The 14,119-nt window shown below is 53.7% G+C and overlaps 1 protein-coding gene across 1 annotated transcript; it reads left to right on the forward strand.

Moving 5' to 3' along the window:
* The first annotated feature begins 7,665 nt into the window (after positions 1-7,665).
* Positions 7,666-9,020, forward strand: CUNH11orf96 (chromosome unknown C11orf96 homolog). Its single transcript, XM_055604329.1, has one exon. It carries the CDS (start codon positions 7,739-7,741, stop codon positions 8,477-8,479), a length of 741 nt encoding a protein of 246 aa, XP_055460304.1. The 5' UTR covers positions 7,666-7,738; the 3' UTR covers positions 8,480-9,020.
* Positions 9,021-14,119: the final 5,099 nt, after the last annotated feature.

Raw genomic sequence — 14,119 nt, forward strand, 5'->3', positions numbered from 1 at the left:
GGAAACCAGAGGAGGGTCCCAGGGAGTTGTCACCCTGTCCCTCTTCCTCCTGTGATGTGCCCTTCAGGGCCTGGCTTTGACTTACTGAGTTCCCACACAGCCGGCTGTCAGCCACGCTAGGGCAGCAGGCCAGGGCCTCCTTGGAAGCAGAATGATGGGCATAGATGGAGAATTGATGACAACTCCTTAAAAGCCTGGCTCTGCGCAAAGGCCAGGGTTTGGGGGGACAGTGGGGGAGGTGGCGGTAGAGACCTTTCCCTGTGTGCGGCCACCTCCTTGCTTCATCTGCTCTCTGTGCGCTGCGCCGTCTCCCTCAGCCACAGCCCGGCCTGCTGACCACTCTTTCCTGAGAGAAAGCACCTACTTCTAGCAAATGGGTCTCCTTATCCCTACATCCTCCCCCAAAGATAACAGACCCAGAATTGTCCAGAGAATCCAGGGGTGGCTTCCTCATAGATGGGGTACTGCAGCTCAGAGACAGACTCAAGGCCTCAGGTTGTGGGTGACTGGATGGGTTCAGCAGTCCAGGCATCTAACCTCTGGTCTGATTCTGGCTCTGTCAGAAGAGAGATTGCAGAACAGAATGGGCTGGGGCAGACAGTGAGCAAGCTCCTGAGGCAGGCAGACCTGGCTCTGAGTTCCTGCTTCAGGACTTGAGTGGGCCCGGCAAAGTACCAAGCTCCCCTGGTCCCACTTGTAAAGCAGGTATGGTGCTAGAACCCCTCAGAGGAATCCAGGGGGTGGTTTAGTGAGGTGGTGCACTGAACAGAGCTGGCCCAGAGTCCGCACATGACCTGTGCCCAAAACTGAGCACATCGCCGTGACCCTCTGTATACCATCCCAGCCCCCTGTATACCCAGGGCTGCGGCCCTGACAGAACTATCCTGCATCCTCTTTACTGGCCGTCCACAGCCCCTGGGCATCCAGGCAAGGCTATGTATAAAGTTGACTCCCTGCCGGAGCCCCAGCCTCCACAAGCGCAGCTCAGTGGGCAGCAGGGTCCAGGGTCTGAGCACCTCCAGAAGGCAGTCCCCACTCCCAGGCTTGCCCACCCCACCATATGCATGACAGAAGAGAAGGCTTTGCCAGTTACGGTGGCACACGCCTGTATTCCTAGCACGTGGGAAACAGAGGCTGTGGCATCAGGAATTCAAAATCATCCTTGGCTCCAACAGTCTCTGAGCTGCTCTAGGCTACATGACACGCTGGATGCAAAAAAAGCAAAGTGGGCTGGAGAGATAGCGAGTGACGAGCTTGCCACACAAGATGAGAACCTGAGGTTGGTCTCCAGGATGCACCATGCATCGGTGGGCACAGAGGAATATGCCTGTAATATGAGGACAGGGCAGGGGGAGAAAGAAAGATCCCTGGGCTGTCTGAACGGTCAGCCTGAGGAACGGGCTGGTCAGGTCCCGGTTAGAGACCCTGACTAAAACAAAGCAGAAGGTTCCTGAGGAATAATACCTGAGTCGACCTTTAGTTTTGTCATGCATGTGTGTGTGTAGTCATGCATGTGTGTGTGTGGGCACGCACACACACATACACACACATACCAACACACAACTTTTGAAAAAAAAATCCTGAACAAACAGAAGCCATTGGCCCTTTTGCCTGTGGACAATGGATAGATGGGACTATATTAAATAAATAATGGGTTAATATCCCCAGAGGCCTTCTGGGCCTTCCTTTGGGCATGGGCAGTGCCACTCAATATACAGTCCAATACCACGGCTTTCACCTAGAAACCTGACTTCAGCTCGCTGTGGCTTAATCTGACTACTTTTAAGCTGTGAGTCAGGCAGGGAGATACAGACACTGAGCACCTAGATGTCCTGTAATGTGGGGGTTTCCCATAGCCAGACATATCTTCTCTTGGGGGAGGGTGGGGGAGGAGACTCAGGCATGAGAGCATAAGGACAAAGGGGGCTTTGACTTCATGCTAACACATGTTTGGCTGAGGAGCTGCCCGCAGGCACACCACTGGCTCCCAGACTTTCCATAGGCTTTCCGGGTGTGAACCCAAAAATCGAAGTGACCATTCGACGGCAGAGCAGGGCCTGGAATATAGCCTTGTGACCTCCAAACCAGACAGTAATGCTTGGCTGGCTCTTGTGGGTGGAATGGAAGTGTACAAAGGCCTCTTATGGTGGGGCTGCTTCTTGAGCCATCCTGAGGTGGGGGTGCTTGTGGATGAACTGGGTCAGTGCAGAACAGGTGACCAGGCAGGATGGGAGCTCAGCTGCTGGATACTCTCTGGTTGCTGTTTGGCTAGGGTAGTGCTGCAGGAAGCCCCCTGACTCAAGAGCACTAGACAAAAACTGCCACTGAGCCAGACGACAGCCCTTTTGTTTGTTTGCTAGGCCAAGTTCCATCTCTTCACCCTCTCTGTTATCCCTAGAGGCTCATTTGAGGATGACCTTATGGCTAATTTGGGCTGCTTACCACAAAGCACAAACCTTTCTTCCTATTCTCGTTGCCCTGTGCCAGGATTTAGGAAATCCCCATCCGAGAGTGGAGAGGGACAGTCCAGGGCAGCTGTTCCCTAGCTGGGAATTTGGAGCCAAGGAGAGCTTCCTGTTAGGAAGGAAGGCTTGGCAGAGACAGTGTGGCCTGCTGGGAACCATGGGAAATGGTGAGCATTTGGTAGTTGACCATTCCACCAGGACCTGTGCACCCTTTTGTGTGCCAGCTTCGTCCTGGGTGCTGGAGAAGCAATAGAGGTAATGCAGATGACTTATATGAGGAGCTCTAATGTGGAGATGGGTACATTGCAAACAAAAGGAGGTAGGGTGTAAATGTCTTTATTTCCTCAGCTGAGGGGATGAGATGAGAGCCATACCTAAGCTGTGCGAATACAGGTTGGGCTGAGCCCAGAGTGTTTCTATCTAACTATCCCTAGGCCTAGGGCTGGACGCTCCTAGCCTCCATCCAAACTAATATGCAAGCCCAGACCTTGAAGGCTTCATCTTCCAGCCTCCATATGATAACCTAGGCTTAAAAATGTTTTCAGCCTCCAAGACTTACTGCTGAATAAGCTCGCCCTTTCTAGTTCTTTCTGAACTCTGGTTGGCTAATTCAACTCAGCTGTTCTGAGTTCTGGCTCAAAATGCCTCTCCAAGCTGACTGATTCAAAGTGTCTTCTCTCAGCTTCTCACTGAGTTGCTCTGCTTGGAAAAACTGCCTCTAAATCCCACAAATTGAGTTGTACTGACTGACTGCATGAATGGAACTGTACTGCACTGAGTGGGAAAAACAAACAAAAACTTGTACCGTACTCCTGAACTCTACTGCACTGTCTCTGTGAAATCTTTTGCCCTTTTTTCTGTGCTGCTCTTAAGTAGCTTCTCTTTCCTGTCTGTTCTCATGAGAGTTGGGGATATCCTATCTCTGACTCATTCTGTCAGATCTTTCTCTGATTCATCACTTTGTCTGCCCCTCAATTATATGTTAATGTTTAGGATTAAACGTGTGTGCTAAAGGTGTATCTGTATTTCAGGCAGCAGAACTAAAGGTGTATACTAAGGAGGTGTATATTCCAGTCAAATCACACAGACCTAGGTCTTTGAATATAATCCCTTGCCAGAGTAGCTGTGTTGCTGGGTTAAACTTCTACAGTAGGGTGACTGAGTAGGGTCACCTTGTGGAAGGTGAGCAGGGAAGGCTTCATGCTATAGAGGTGGCAATTGGAACTGTCAGTAGAGCAACAGGTGGCTTATCTAAGGTCACATATTGAGTTATGGTAGAGTCAGGCTAGGATGGGCCTCTGGACTCTTCATCCTGTGAGAACCCTTCTCTTAGATTCTGACATTTTTCTCTTAGTCTCTCTCATTGGCCTGTAGCTCATCCAGGAGTCTAGCCTGGTTACTAAGGCGCCATCCTCCTTGTTTTGTTTTATTTTAGTTTGTAAGCAGCGTCTCTCATTGACATGGCACTCAACTAGGGCTGACTGGCCAGTGAGCCCCAGGGATCTATCTGCCTGTCTTCACTTCCCTAGTCCTGAAATTGCAAGCATATGTTAACATATCCAGCTTTTTCACATGAGTTCTGTGGACCCAATTCAGGGCTTCATACTTGCATAGCAAGCAACTTACTGACTGGCCTATATCTCTAGCCCTTCTCCCTGTCCCAGCCCTCTGTCTGAAAAGTGAGGGTTTTTTCCCCCCTCCCGTTGATGGCACAAATGAATCCCCAAACCTTCACTTCAACCCCACAGGCTTCCCCTAAGCTCCATTCCTGCTTGACGTCTCCATTTGCACATTTCATGGCTCTTCTTAGGACAATGTTGCATCAATGTAAAGACTCCAAATTAGAATGGCTGTAAATTATGAAGTTCTTTCTTTATAGCTCTAAGGGAAGTTCAAGCTGGTAGAGAGCTCAGCTCCACTCAGCCTTTGAGGAAGCCTGTGGTGGTATTGCTGTCTTTACCATAGAGTTCCCATGATCTCCTTATTGCTGCTCCTGCCAGGGGGAGAGAAAAGTCACAGAAGGCATTTCCTCTTGGGCAGAAGAGGTAGAAGTGACATGTTATTGCTGTCCATATTCCACAGATGGCAGTGACCCCCTGCTATGGGGGACATTGAGGAATGTGACCTAGCTGTGTCAATAGCTAGAGGGCTCTGCCCAAGCCTACCCTCAGAAAACACTGGCGGAAGCTCTGTGTGGATGACCCGGTTGCCCTCAGGAGCCCTGACCTCTGGCCAAACTGGCAGTTGGTTGCCCTTTCACCCTCCATGCAGAACAGTTCGTCCTGGGATCCCAGAGACCAGCCTTGCAACTTTGTTGATGATACCAACTCCAGAACCTTAGTTGTTTTCAGTTCCATGTGGTCCTTAGCCATACCTAGAACTGCCTTCCCGACGATTACTGTCTTTCTGGACAACTCTTCACTGTTTTACAATGAGAGTCACCCCAGGGACATCCGAAATGATGGGCTTGGATGACACCTTTTATACAATAGTTGGCTGCAGCAGTGATTTTGAAGCCTTCGTCTTTGGCAAAACAGGCAGGCTTTAAGAGGCTCTGGGCCATGGTCTGATCACCTGCCCTTTGGATGTGTAAGTGGCTTTTCCAACCCCAAGGACATTAGTTTTCTGGATTCTATTTCTGCCTTTCTCTTCTTGTAAGCCAGCCAATCTCTTTTCTTGTAATATCTTCCTAAAAGCAGCACCAAGCAGCCAACACATGCAAATAAGTACTTTTTTTTCTTTATTCTTTTCCTCCAGTCAATAGTCTTTTTTTTTTTCTCGCTCTTCCTAACCATTTTTCTAGAGTTACAAATAGCCACATGTGATGTCAGTGATAAGCATTTCGCTCAGTCATAACAAGCCTCCTGCTCCCTGGTAGCTGTCTCAACCAGTACTGTGGATTTGAGGAGATTTCATTAGGACCAGTTTTCCCTTCCTGGTACCCATATTGATATTTGAGCATCGCTAAACTGCTGATAAAGGCAATGCAAAGAATAGTGCCCTCAAGTTTCAAGATTATGCAAATCGACTTTGTTCTTTTACCTGGTATAATTCTGCCATGAGCATTTCAGGTCTCACTCAGGCAGAAAATGGACAGCTGGCAGATTCTACCCTGAGAGTGGTGTCCTTGGATGCTTGCTGGAGCCACAAATGCAAAGAAGTTAGCCTTGATCCCTGTGATCTGCCCCACACCTCATCTTCAGATAAATCACAAATCAGACCATTTTCCCACATCTCCTTGGCCTCAGCCCTAATGCAAGGCTTTGGTGGCCTGAGTCTGAAGTCATGTGACAATCCTCTGTGTGAATTCCCTGCTCCTTCCTAGGCTTCTCTCCTCAGAATCTCCAGAGTTTTTGAAAAACATCCCTTGGAGGAAACCACTTCAGTACCTTACCTGTGCCCTCATGATGGAATTCCATTTCTATGGCATTGCTTCAAAACTTTAAGAAACTGCCCCTACTTCTTGTTCTCCTCCCCTACTCAATCACACTGCACTCACCCATCTTATTGTTGCCTTAGTGACCTGTGCCAGGGGTCCTGACGTCCAAACACTTTCTTCCTGCCTTGGCACCATGTGGTTCTTTCCTTTGCCCCCCCCCTCGCCCCCCCCCCCCCTTTAATTTTCCCCTTCAGTGTGGTGGGTAGCCTGAGCGCCAGGGAGTCACCGCACCCGGATACTCAGCTCTGCTGCTGACTGGCTGGGCTTGGTTCTCCTGTGCCTCTGTTTCCTCGGGAGTCCGCAGCAGTGACAGTGGTTCCGGATGCCCACGGTTGCTGAGAGGATAGCGTGGTGTGCACACCTGGACCGAAGAAGTTGATGCCGGGCCAGACCCGCCCCAGCCCATTTGGAGTGCATGGCAGTGCTATCATTGTCCATCAGGTTCCGCCGCGAGCCGCCCACCAGGAGAAGTCTCTTCTGCTGACTGGCTCTGCACCCTTCTCCCTCCGCATTTTCATCAAGGCACCTGCTCTTCCTGACGTTTCTATGCACCCTTCCCATCAGAATGCAACTTTTAGGAGGGAGGCAATGCGATCCTTCTTTGTCTCTCTCCCTGCCTTGAGGAACTCTCACGTAGCCTTGGCTGGCTTGGAATTCTCTGTACAGCCAGGGATGGCTTTGAACTCCCGATCCTCTGGCCTCCATCTCCCAAGAGCTCTTTCACTGTTGCTCCCATTTACTTCCTGAGCTCCCACACAACTTAAGAGGCCCTGGGTGAGTGGGTATAGAGGGAGGCCAAACCTCACTGACACCCTCCATTGTCGGAGGCCATGAGCCTCCTAGTCAAGGCAGAGTTCCCTTCTGGGGGTCTGAGGCAAGATCCTGCCCTGCGAATCTTCTCTCCAAGGTCTTGGGGCCCTCACTGGTGGGATTTGGCTTGGGAATGCTGCTCTTCTTGTTGGGCTCTGAAGTCCACCCCACCCGTTTCCATCAGGTTCTAGTGGACTAGTTAATTATCCCTTCTGAAGCTCCCCTTTTTTCATGTAAAATTGTAGGAACACTAATTATCCCACTGGGCTGTTACGAAGACGAACAGGATAATGTATGCACAGGGAGCTTGCTGGCTGGCTCGGATGAAGTGCTCCAGATGGGAGCTATTATTATTGTCGTTAGTGCCCTATCCAAGTGCCACTCTACGGTTCATGAATGGGGGTGCCGGAGGTGGGACTTGGGGTAGGGAGAGTGAGGAGATAAGCACGTAGGGAAGGAAGAACCAGAATGGAATAACGGGGTGTGTTTGTATTTCGTGAGTGCATGCGTGAGTGTGTGTGTGTGTGTGTGTGTGTGTGTGTGTGTGTGTGTACCTTACGGCGCCTGCGGAGGGGGTGGCAGGGTTTCAGAAACCCTCCCATTTCTTGGACCTCAACCCCGGGGAGCTGGCCGCCCTGGCTGCGGGGACCGACCGGCAGGAGGGCCAGCAGCTGCCCGGTGGCCCCGTGCGCCTGGCGAGGTACCGGCAAAGGCAGGAGAGCCTGCGCGCCAGGAGGGATCGGGGCCGGGGGAAGGGGGCGTTGGCGGGGGCCGGGGAATCGTCCCGAAACCTTACAGACTTGGGGCTGGGAGTATCCCAGCACCAGCAGTGGCGGCTGGGTTCTGGGGGTCCGGGGAGGAGGGTCCGGGAGTAGCGGGCGCTCTCGCCGGCTGGCCCGCGGCGGGCGGGGCGCGCCTTCCGGAGCGCGGCGGGCGGGCGGTGCCGGGGGAAGGGGCCGTTACTTTCCCAGAGTAGCGGGGAGGGCGACGTCAGGCGGAAGGGCGCGGGGCGCCCACGCTTTAAATGGCATTCGCTGTCATCCGAGCTTGCAGCCGTGTGGGCAGAGGCGGGCTATATAAGCGGCGAGGCGGGCCGCCGCGGGCCACAGGCGACGGCGACAGCGGCGGCGGCGGCGGCAGGGAGCCTCTCGGAGAGCGGCCGAGCGGAGCCGCGCAGCCCCGCAACCCCCGACGGGCCCGCCAGCCCGCCGTCCCTCCCCAGCAGCGCCGGCTCGGGCCAGCGAGGCCCGCCGCCACCCCCGCAGCAGATTTGGAGCCCCCGCCCGGAGAGCCCCAGGCCGCCGCCTCCCGGGGGACCCCGGAGCCGCGGCCGCCCCCGGAGAGCCCGGACGCCCCGCCGTCCCCCGGCCCCACGGCCGCCGCCGACGGCGCCATGGCGGCCGCCAAGCCCGGCGAGCTCCTGGGCATCTGCTCCAGCTACCAGGCGGTGATGCCGCACTTCGTGTGCCTGGCGGACGAGTTCCCGCAGCCCGTGCGGCCCGCCAGGCTGCCCCGGGGGAAGGGCCGGCTGCGGCGGCCCCGGCAGTCCCGCTTCAAGACGCAGCCGGTGACCTTCGACGAGATCCAGGAGGTGGAGGAGGAGGGGGTGTCCCCGATGGAGGAGGAGAAGGCCAAGAAGTCGTTCCTGCAGAGCCTGGAGTGCCTGCGCCGCAGCACGCAGAGCCTGTCGCTGCAGAGGGAGCCGCTCGGCGGCTGCAAACTGAGGAACAGCCTGGACTCCAGCGACTCCGACTCGGCCCTGTGAGGCGCCAGCCGCGCCGGGGAGCCGCGGGGGCGCCCGGAGGGGACCCGCGTCCCCGGGGATCAGGACTCCAGCCCGGCTGAGGACCCCCCGGAGCGCGTTCGGGGACGCCCGGGAGGGGAGCCGCTTTCTCTGCCCTTGTCAATGTTTCTTTTTTAACTCTTTCCCCAGCGCGGGACTCTGCAGTGAGTGTGCGCGGGAGGCGGCCGGCGCCGGGGCGGCTCGCCAGGGTCGCCGCCGCCGGGCCCCGGGGGTCTGCGGCTCTGAATGTTGCATCACCGCTCCACTGTGCCCTGCCCTTCAGCGCACGCCGGTTCGCACTCACGCCGACACTCTCTCGCTGAACACTTTTATAACTGACGGGTTGACCGAGGGGACTTTGGGGGCGGGGGGGACGCAGCGCGGCTGCTGCTGCAGCCGGAGGATCGATATTTATTTTTGCATTGCAGTAGCCGAAGGCGTTTTATTTAAGGGTCTTTTTACCTGGGTGTTTGTCTGCGAGGCGTCCGAACGGACACGAATAAAGCCAATATATTTACACGGTGCACTTCTCCGGGCTTTGGACTTCTTGGACCTTAGGGGTCCAGTCTGGAAGGCGGAGGAGGAGGTAGGATGGATGAGGAAAGGGCAGACAGGGCCGAGTCGGGGTAGCCCACGAAACTTTTGTCCCCAGATTGAGGTGACACCTGCCTCGCTCCGCCAAGTGTTTCCCCACCCCGCCCAGGGTGCGCTCCTGCCACCCCTGGTCTGCTCTACACACGGTCTGAGAGGCGACGGTGGTGCTCCGAGGGTGGAGAGCGCCCTCCTCTGTGCAGCTGACCTCCCAGGGAGGTCCAGGTCACCTAACACAAGATGCCATCCTCTGCCCTTTCCTGGAGGTGCGGGAAGTGCTGGGATACGGCAGGACCGGATCCAAAAACGACTACGGGAAAGTCGGGCTAGGAGTTTGGAGCCCTAAGGACAGGAGAGAGGGCGAGTGGTTAAGTATGCAGTCGCTGTCCGGGCACGACTCTTCCTTCCCCGATCTCTCAACCTGCGCTGATTCAGCTCAGCGCCCCGCGCACCGGTGCTTCGGGGGATCCGGTCTCTCTTCTCCTAGACTCCTTCTGTCTTCAGCGGAGGGAGGATCGGAGCCTTTAGGGCGCTAGGGCCCCCCCCCCCCCCGCATCCCCACGCTTTCTCAGTTTGGGTCTTTGTTTACTGAGGGAAAAACAGCCCGGCAGCCAGGGCGAAATCTCACGGAGAGCTCTGCTGCGGATTCTTCAGACCCTGGCTCTGCTTTCTCTTCCTAGGGCTCGTAGGAAGCCACAGCACATTCCACGTCTACACCTCAAATCCCTCGGGCTAGCTGTGTAGCAGTGTAGCCCGGCGGCAGGTGGCCGCTGGAGTAACAAATACCCAGTCCCTGACCGACCCTACCGAATCAGTCCAGGGCTAACCTGGGCTAGACCGCTCAAACTGTGCTCAGAGGTAACCTGTCTCTCTGTGCTCAGGTGCTCCGTAGTAATAGAGCTAGTGTGAGTGTGTGTGTGTGTGTGTGTGTGTGTGTGTGTGTGTGTTCGCACGAGCCTGCCTGCCTGCCTGTCTTCCTGGCACATGACCAGTTAGTATCTGAACTGCCCTTTCCTTACACTCTATCTCTTGAAGCCCTACTCTCTGAAAGTCAGAAAAGCAGAGGAAATGAAACAAACAAAATATATTCCTAAGTTCCGAAGCGAAGCCTCCCTAACTGGCTCAGCGATGGAAGGATAGACCCAGGGTCCTGGTGCTTGGGGCCTTTAGTCGCGTTCCAGCTCCTGAGAATACTGTGACACTCAAAATGGCCCCGCTGTGACAGGAAGCCTGACAGGACCCCTTTAGCTGCCAGGCCTTTCTCTTGTGAGGCGACTCTGGTTGATAACAGTCACTGCAGCTGCCAGGCTGGGCTGCCCGAGGGCGGGGGTAGGGGGGTACAGCTCCACCAAGGGCTTTTTGCCCCCCCCCCTTCTTTTCTCCGCTCCTCAGCTGTGGCTCCCTTTCCTCCTGAGAGCCAGATGTCCCAGGCCTCTGGATGATGCCCTCTACCTCCCTGAAGGCCTTCCTGGAGAGGCTCCACTGATGGTTCCAGCCCACACCGAGGGTTATGTAGGAACCCTTTGCATCGCTCTGACTCTCCGCTCAGGCACTGGCAAGAACTAGTGCTGACTAGCCACTTCTGAGATGTTTGCTGGGTTAAAGGGAATCAAAAGGCAAAGGGGAAGCCATGACTTCATCCCATCTACTTCCTGAGGGGTGGTCGTATGTTTGGTGGTGCTGGTGGTGGTGGTGGTGAGAGAGAGAGAGAGAGAGAGAGAGAGAGAGAGAGAGAGAGAGTCAGAGTCTTATTTACCCCAGCTGGCCTCCAGATCTCAATGCAGCTGAAGGCAGCCTTGAACTCCTGTTCTTTCTGGCTCCATTTCCCAGGTGCTGGCACTATAGGCATGTTTCACTACTTCCCGTTTGTTTTCAGATTCCAATATTTATTGTTCTAGGGAAATATTTGCTCACTATAGCGCAAAACTCACTCTACATGGCGGGGGGGGGGAAGGTTGGAGGCTGTGCCTAGGTGTACGCATTTGGGTTTTTGATAAAACGGGTTTGTGCGATACAAACTGCATTTTCAACCTGCATTTTGACTTGAATGGATTTGCATTTAGTGTCAGTGCATACGGATCTGCACCACAGGATAATAAAGTCCTGGTGGGTAGCTAGCTTGCATGTGTTTAAGCTAAGGCCCCTAATACAGGCACAGGGGTGCTATTCTATTTGTACAAGGTTCTTAGTTTGGCCTCTAAGTGGCAGTTCTGAGGGGTGATGGGAAAAGTGTGCAGTAGAGTCAGTGACCCTGAGAGGAGCTGGAGAGGGACACTGAGGTTTCAATGGCCATGTCTGAGGGAGCAGGCCTGGGCTGTGGCTGCCCTACCTGGCACAGAGGATGACAAAGGTAAGCCTGACAGAGAAGGGCTCCTTCAAAGTGCTGGGAAGAGTTCAAGGTCATACTCCTCAGCTATCTAGGGAGTTTGAGACTAGCCTAGGTTACATGGACCCTTGCTGTTAACACACACACACACACACACACACACACACACGCACACACGCGCACACACACGTACAGATGCCAAATATAATTAGTGCATTATAAGCTGGCATTATATGTTTGTAATTCAACCTGAGCTATTTCTAGAATACAGATCCCTAGTTTTCTACTCTAAGCCTCTGTAGCAGCCATGAGCATGGATCTTTTAGCAGGTAACTGACCAGGGGATGCTCTGCCTTTGAATCCCATCACCTCCCTCCATGAGGTCGACACCAGGGTGTTCAGGGCTAATGATCTGAGAAGGTGTGAAGAGTTTGTGAGCCCCAGCATTTGCTAATGGCTCTGCGGTAGCTTTCCTGGCTGCAGCGCCTCTGTGGAAACCCTTCCCCATCTTGTCTCTCAGGATCTGTCACACATCATAGCTTGTAGCTACTCCAGGCTTTCCCAGGTCCCTCTCTGCTCCACTCCACATAGGCACATCTTCTCTTGACACTTAAAAAGTGTGTGTGTGTGTGTGTGTGTGTGTGTGTGTGTACATGCATGCGTACCAGGGAATGCAAGTTTAAGTCAGAGAACGATTTGCAGGAGTTGGTTTTACCCTTTCGCTATGTGGTTCCTGGGAATTGAACACAGGTTGTCTGGCTTGGTGGGAAATGCCTTTGTGGCTGAGCCACCACACCAGCCCTCTTTTGACATCATCTCTGGTTGATGCCTGCTTCTTGGATAGCCTGGGCTAGTCTGGGCTAGCATACCCTTTCATTCACGATATCCATTGTGTTTCTGGTGCTTCTCATCCTTTCCCTTGGCCCCCATTTGGCACAGGGAGGATGACAGACACACCATTTCAGGGAGAGCTTGGAGATACAGCAATACTCACCTCACTAAAATGTAGTGTGATAATCCCTGGGGCTTGCTTGGGGTTCTGGGTAGGAATGAGCAGGGTTTGGCCTGAGTGTATAAAGGGGAGGGGGAGGGGCTCTGCACAGTGGGTCTGTGGCTTATCTATACCCCAACCTACAGGCGTTACTAATGATTCCTTGCCTATTCACCCCTCTCTAGGCCACATAGCCAGTCCCCATGACCCACTTTCCTGCGTGGCCCTAAGACCGTGAGTGAACCTCCTCTCACACTTCACTCTCATTCTTTTCCCTTTTTCACAAATGGAGACACACATACATACCAGCAAACCCATGGCAATGAAGCCCACAAACAGTGGCCTTGGAGATGACAGGTCACAAAGGGGAAGGACCCCAGGTCCCTAAGGACCTGTGGAGCTAAACAACTGTCTGGAGTGATCATGGTGGGGTTGCATACATGGCACATGCCATTGTCTTCTCTGAGCCCCTGAACACCTGCAATATCAGCCTTTCCGAAACGGAAGTGTGTGCTGGCAGTGGGTGCTGCCAGCCCAGTCGCTTTTGCTGCATTCAGGGATGGTACACACTTGCCAGCCGGGAAGTTGGTGACTTGTTGGCAAAGTGTTTAATCACTTCCAGGATCTTTGGAAGGCCGATCATGAGTTAACAAAGCCGGCAGCTCGGGAAGTGGTAAGAAAGTGCAATGGTTAGTATGCATTGTTTGTTCTTCCTGCCCTGGAGCAAGGTCATTACAAGAAAGACAGGCAATGTCTAGAAACATGAGTGCTTTCAACCCACACGCTAAATTTCAGACTCAGTTGCTTACAGCCTTTCTCAGAGGCCACCCAAGATGTCCAACAAGGACCCAGGGCTGAGACAAGGTTTATATTAAAGCTCTTACCTTCAAATATGCTGGTTTGGCACAAGCAAAATTATAAGAAGGCTGGGTGAGGGCAGGAAGCCAAGAAAGATAGCAGACATCAGGACTCTCCTAAAAGGCATTGCTGGGCGTGGTTAGTTCAAACACCTTGCAAACGTTTGGGAAACGTTCCTTTTAGAGTTAAAACCTTAAAAATGTGCGTCCACATACGTGCACATGCACATCCACACACACGGGCATACACGCCTATGGAGCTACATGCGTGGAGATGAGCGGACAACTTCCGGGAGTCAGCTCTTCCCCTCCACCATGTTAAGGCGGGCATGCTCCTGTTCCTACCATGCTGTGTGCTCTAAGCTAGCTGGCCCACATGCTTCTGGACAGTGTCCCTCTCCTGCCCCACCCGTCTCCCCTTAGGAATCCTGGGATTCCAAATGCCACTGCCTGCCTGTCTCTCTGTCTTTCTGTCTTTGTCTCGGTCTCTTTCTCCCTTCTTGCTTGCTCGTTCACTTGCACTAGCCCCCTCTCTCTCCCCACCTCTTAAATATGAGCTCCAGGAACTGGACTTGGGTTATCAAGCTTGCGGTGAAGTGCTTTTACCTCCTGAGCCAGTTCATTGGCCCAAACCAGTTTTTATTGGCTGAATTTTATTGTCCAAAAAGAAATAAAGGGATAAAAGGTGCTGATCATGATTGTCCAGCACCACACAACTCCCAAAGAGACCAGGTCCTCTGACATTCTTTTTGCTGATGCTGTGGTCCCAGAAGATGGAGAAGATGGTCCCAGAAGAAAGGAGAGATTCCCAGGATGAAGTTGGCCTAACAGGCAACAGTTTCTTTCGCAGAGCAGAA

Source organism: Psammomys obesus, unplaced genomic scaffold, assembly GCF_907164565.1.
Source record: "Psammomys obesus unplaced genomic scaffold, mPsaObe1.curated_primary_1811, whole genome shotgun sequence".
In the NCBI taxonomy this organism is placed as follows: Eukaryota; Metazoa; Chordata; class Mammalia; order Rodentia; family Muridae; genus Psammomys; species Psammomys obesus.

Excerpts from the sequence above, each read along its gene's own strand:
- CUNH11orf96 (XM_055604329.1), top strand. The coding sequence starts at position 7,739 with ATGGCATTCGCTGTCATCCGAGCTTGCAGCCGTGTGGGCAGAGGCGGG.